At 39.0% G+C, this 6,025-nt stretch overlaps 1 protein-coding gene across 3 annotated transcripts in view; it reads left to right on the top strand.

Moving 5' to 3' along the window:
• MMS22L (MMS22 like, DNA repair protein) overlaps window positions 1-6,025 on the top strand; it is a 125,884-nt gene that overhangs the window by 85,404 nt on the left and 34,455 nt on the right. For all 3 annotated transcript variants that reach the window (XR_004628574.1, XM_034670847.1, XM_002925178.4), the window contains exon 15: window positions 1,345-1,538. Coding sequence is in view for 2 of the 3 variants with exons in the window: in XM_034670847.1 (XP_034526738.1) it covers window positions 1,345-1,538 (194 nt within the window). In the remaining variant the exon portion in view is untranslated. The remainder of the gene's footprint in view (window positions 1-1,344; window positions 1,539-6,025) is intronic.

Raw genomic sequence — 6,025 nt, 5'->3', positions numbered from 1 at the left:
CAGGCTCCTCCGCTATGAGCCTGCTTCTTCCTCTCCCACTCCCCCTGCGTGTTCCCTCTCTCGCTGGCTGTCTCTATCTCTGTCGAATAAATAAATAAAATCTTTAAAAAAAAAAAATTTTAGCACAAAAAAGATGATCAGAAATGATATGTAACCCATCTCCCTCCCTCTATAATTAAGAGTCTGTTTCTTGATTTGTCTATTTTTTTCCTTGTTTCTTAAATTCCACATATGAATGAAATCGTATGTTTGTCTTTCACTGACTTATAATGCTTAGCATTATACTCTAGCTCCATCCATGTCATTGCAAATGGCAAGATTTCATTCTTTTTTATGGCCAAATAATATTCCTTATCCGCTTATCAATCAGTGGACACTTGGGGTGCTTCCATATCTTGGCTATTGTAAATAATGCTGCTGTATACATAGGGGCACATGTATCCCTTTGAATTAATGTTCTTGTATTCTTTGGGTAAATATGCAGTAGTGCAACTGCTGGATCATATGGTAGTTCTATTTTTTTAATTTTTTGAAGAACCTTTGTACTGTTTTCCACAGTGGCTGCACCAGTTTGCATTTCCACCAGCAGTACATGAGGATTCCTTTTTCTCCACATCCTCACCAACACTTGTGGTTTCTTGTGTTGATTTTAGCCATTCTCACAGGTGTCAGGTGATATCTCATTATAGTTTTGATTTACAAGAAATGTCTAAATTTTCATTTGAATGAAACAAATAGTTAAGTAAACCTTGAATCAAAATTTTAGGCAGTATTGAATTCATGTTTTACAATTTTATGGAGAACAACAACTTTTTATTCTTTACTATTGTCTGCTATGTGAAAATGATTATGGATCTTTTTAGACCAAAGTACCAAGATTGTCTCTGGCAGAGTTTTAAAATATTTCACTATAAAGTGCCAAACATAAGCAAGCTAGATGTACTTACTTTCCGCTTGGTACATCCATGTCCTTAAAGCTCTTGGAAGAAAATGGTTTAAAATTGTTTTCATGTCTAGATTGTAAGTAAAATCACTTGTCATAGTGAGTTGCAAAATGCAGACCTTCATTCTGAAGCTGCCTGTTTCTCATTTGGATCTGACATATTAAAAAGCATATAATTAATGGTTGACATTAGTAATTAACATTAACTTTATGGTGCTTAATATGCCATCATTCATCCATCAAATAACCAGAAATGCATAATGTCTTGGCATAAAGATTTTAATTATATAAAACGGTCCTTCAGTTTTCATATGATATAAATGTTAAAAGCCCAAAATGTATTTAAAGAAGATTTTTATAAGCACTTGTTGAGTGTTAGCTATATTTTTATTTCTTTTTAGGAGTATGCATCAACAATTGCATCAGGAACTTCAAAAGGAGAGTGTGGACCTAATTGTGCAGGCTTCATTATCGGCTAAAGAGCGCCACCTTGCTGCAGTTGCCAGTGCACTGTGGAGACATTTCTTTTCATTTTTGAAGAGTCAGAGAATGTCACAGATAGTGCCTCTCTCAGAACTTGCGGATGCAGCTGCAGGTCAGCATTGTTAATTTGCTAATTAGCTTCTCATTTTGCAGACTCCGTCAGTTTTTTCTTCTGTTTGCTTGGTAACAAACTCTTTTATTACGGTCTAATAAATACTTGGACAACCAGAAAGATGAAAAGAATTACGTATGTTAAATTAAACTTCTCTGGCTTGTTTATTATTTTCCACTTAGTAAAGGTAAAGATTCGGTTTTTGTTTGCTGAAAATAAAATACAACTTTTAATCTTAAAAATGCTGAATGTATGTAAACTTTTCTTCTGCGTTCAATATTTGGAAAGTAAAGGGACGCCTGGGTGGCTCAGTCGTTAAGCGTCTGCCTTTGGCTCAGGGCGTGATCTTGGCTTTATGGGATCGAGCCCCACATCAGGTTCCTCTGCTGGAAGCCTGCTTCTTCCTTTCCCACTCCGCCTGCTTGTGTTCTCTCTCTCACTGGCTGTCTCTCTCTCTCTCTCTCTGTCAAATAAATACATAAAATCTTTAAAAAAAAAATTTGGAAAGTAAAGTAGCATTTAATTTCTTCTAGTTCAAGTACTTTATTTTCACATTGTGTGTGCAGGTATCTAGGTATAAGATGAAGGTACTCGTATGGAGAGCAAAAGAATACAGCGTGAATTCCACTTCCATACCAAGCAGATGAGATCAGAATAACACCGAATATATGTTGTTCTGACTTCTACTAGATTCTATTTTAGGATGTAATTTTTAATTAATTGACTCTTAGCCTAAGGTCATGTGCTTAGGCTTTAAGGGAATCTGAATCACGTGACATCGTAGGCAAGAATTTGAATTTGATTTATGAGCTTATATATAGTTTTCTAAGAAGAGATCATTACTTTTCTCAAAGGGACATTTTACCCAAAATTTGTGCAGAAGTACTCGAATAGATGGAAATCAGTATGATAACCACATGTATTTAATTGCAATTTGTATAAAAGTATGTAATACATTTAAAGGAGTACTTGGGTGGCTCGGTCTGCGAAGCATCTGCCTTCCGCTCGGGTCATGATCTCAAGGTCCTGGGATTGAGCACCGCAACAGGCTGAGCAGGGAGCTTGCTTCTCCCTCTCCCCCTGCTTGTGCTCTCTCGCTCTCTCTCAAATAAATAAAATTTAAAAAAAAAAAAAAAAGGATGTAATACATTTGAATGTAATGTTTTTTAAAACCTAAGATCTAAACCACAGTTTGTTTTACCCTGGTGTGAATGATGGAAAGCTGAGCTAAAAGCACTGCATAAAAGACTGAATGATATAAATTGTGAAAGATCTTGAATTCTGCTAGCATTTCCATAATTAAAACATTACAATGACAGATTGAAGAATTGTGACAGGACAACAGTTTTCCAACTACTATAATGTCTATGAAAATAAATATTGATATTCAATCAGTTTAACCAAGCAGTCATTAGAAGCCAATATGACTTATCTTTCTTCCATTCATCATCCTGACTCACAGTCAGTGAACCAAAATGATACCACACAAGTTTAGTCAGGGCTGTCCTAGGTGCTAAAAGTAAATGGTATATAGGTGTAAAGTAAAATATACGTGGGTTTGGGGTTTGTTTTGAAATAAAGACTTGATAGGTTAGGAGAGAAAAATTTCCTGCCTTAAAAAAAAAAAAACGAGGGGCGCCTGGGTGGCACAGCGGTTAAGCTTCTGCCTTCGGCTCAGGGCGTGATCCCGGTGTTATGGGATCGAGCCCCACATCAGGGCTCCTCTGCTATGAGCCTGCCTCTTCCTCTCCCACTCCCCCTGCTTGTGTTCCCTCTCTTGCTGGCTGTCTCTATCTCTGTCGAATAAATAAAAATAAAATCTTTAAAAAAAAAAAAAAACAACGAAAAACAGTCCTTGAACACCCACTTTTATTGTGGGTGTGGATTTACCAGTGGGAAAAAGGACTGCAATTCCTTTTCTCACGTATAAATTACATGTTCTTGTGGAGCTTATAGTGCGGGAGAGAACAATAAGTAAGCAGGCAAGGTGTGTAATATCTGGTGATAAGTGCTATGGAGAAAAATAAAAATATATCAAAGAGGATAGGGGTAGGGAAGGCCAGAGGCAGATGGTAATTTTAAATATCAGGAAGGCCTAAGTACCATTTAAGCAAAAACCTGAAGGAAGTGAGAGACCAAGGCTCTGCATAAGTCCAGAGGCAAGAGCATGTCTGGTGTGTTTGCCAAACCACAGGGAAGCCATGAAAAGTCATGAGGCATAAGAAAGGGAGAGAAAATAGTCAAGAGATATGACCAAAAGGTCGTGGAGAGTTAGCTTGTGCTCTGCCTTGTGAGCGGTTGTAAAGACTTTTGCTTTTACTTTGAGATTAGAAGCTGTTGGAAGAATTTTGAGCAGAGGAGTGAGGAGCGTCCTTCTGGCTGTGAGACTGAGGACAGACAGTAGGAGGCCAGTTAGGGAATGACTGCAACATCTCAGAAATGAGCAGCTTGGGCACACGCAGTAGCACAGGTGGTGAGAAGTGGTCACATTTCCAATCTGAAGGTAGAGAAAGTATTTTGAGGATAGAGCTGACAGAATTTCCATGTGGGTAGGATATTGTAAGCAGAATAAAGAGAGAATCTCCCCCATATGCTGAGATGAGGAAAATTGTGACAGGAGCAGATTTTTATGAGGGAAGACTAGAACTTTGATACTGGACTTTTTTTTTCTTCTAGATAGCTACTAAAATCTAAGAAAAGATGTTGCACAGACACTTGGGTAATGAGTGTAGGGTTTAGGGAAGAGGTTAAATGGGAAACTATGTATAAATAGTAAAGCTATAAAATGGGTGAGATCGCTGGTAGAGTAAGTTGGTGAAAAGAGAAGTTTAAGGACGGGGCTCCAGGAGATTCCCATGTTCAGATTTGTAGGATAAAAAGGAACCAAGAGAGGAGACTGCAAAGCAATGCCAGTGAAGCAAGAGGAACACCAAGTGTGGTGCCTGGAAATCAAATGACAGAACTTTTCTTTCCTTTTTTTTTCTTTTTTTTTTTAAGATTTTATTTATTTATTTGAGAGAGTGAAACAGAGCATAAGCAGGGTGAAGCGCGGAGGGAGAAGCACACTCCCTGCTGAGCAGGGAGCCCGAGGTGGGACTCGATCCTGGAACTCCAGGATCATGACCTGAGCCGAAGGCAGATACTTAACTGACTGAGCCACCTAGGTGCCCCGAATGACAGAACATTTCAAGGAAGGGGAAGTCATCAACTGCTCAAATGCTGTTAATGGATCAAGTAAGATGAGGCCTGAGATTGGTCATTGAATTTAGCAAGAAGGGAGGTCAGTGGTAACATTGAAGAGGAGTTTTGTTATAGTGCTAGAAGCAAAGGCCCAGCTGAAGATGAGTCAAGAGAAAATGTGAGAAAATGAATTGCAGACTGCAAATGTAGATAAATCTTTTTATCTCTAAGAGAAGTAGAAAAATGGGAATATTAGCTAGAGGGAGGTGTGGGGTCAAAGAGATTTTTTTTTTTAATAGCACAGGAGAAATTTCAGCATATTTATAATCCTGACAGGAATATGCTGGAGTGAGGGNCTAGAAAAATGGGAATATTAGCTAGAGGGAGGTGTGGGGTCAAAGAGATTTTTTTTTTTTTTAATAGCACAGGAGAAATTTCAGCATATTTATAATCCTGACAGGAATATGCTGGAGTGAGGGAAGAGAGTCTCTTGTGTTTTAATGCCCGAGAGAAATGGAATTCCTATGAAGGATTTGGTCTCAGATCATGTGTAGTAGCAGAAGAGAAGGCAGAGGATATGCCCAGGTGGAGGCGTCTGGGTAGATGTGGAAGGAGCTTGTGGTAGTTCTCTGCTGATGTTTCTCATTTCTCTGTGAAGTAGTAAGGCCATCAGCTGAAAGTGAGGATGGAAAGGAGGTACTGGCTGTTGATGGAGAGAGGAAAGAAGGTATGCAGTAGTCCTTCAGGAGAATAAAAATCTGAATGGACTGGAGAAATGTAGTAGGAATACTGGGCAGCTCCAAGGTCCAACTTAACGTTTGTAGTCATAAATGTGAAGTGAGAATCGCCAGCCATTTATACTGGCATAGGTGCGTGTGGAGAGAAGACCAAGAGTTGGAATAAAACAGATGCTTTTTTCCAGACAAGTACAACGAATCAAGTAAGAAGGGAGCTGACAGTATACACAAACGAGTTTAACAGTGGACCGTGCAGTCAAGCTGCCTAAAAAGGGAAAGATGAGGCATGAAGGTAGTGAGGGACAGGGAAAAAGTTGTAGGATCAATGAATTGTATAGGTCCTGGTGGAATCAGATAGTTGTTGGGAGTTGGGTACCTAGAGCCAGAAAGTGGGGTCCTGGAAGTGGAAATTATGGAGAGAATGCACTTATTTTATTGGTAATGGCAGAATCTCTCAGTATTATAATGGGAGCGAATGGCTGAAATAGAATGGAAGATAGATTCACTGAGAAGGGGAGTTCAAGGAACTCAGAGGCCAGNGCATGGGAGCGAATGGCTGAAATAGAATGG

The sequence above is a fragment of the Ailuropoda melanoleuca genome, chromosome 10, assembly GCF_002007445.2.
Source record: "Ailuropoda melanoleuca isolate Jingjing chromosome 10, ASM200744v2, whole genome shotgun sequence".
NCBI lineage: Eukaryota > Metazoa > Chordata > Mammalia > Carnivora > Ursidae > Ailuropoda > Ailuropoda melanoleuca.
The sequence above is the reverse complement of the archived record's forward strand: the minus strand, read 5'-3'. Positions and strand labels throughout refer to the sequence as shown.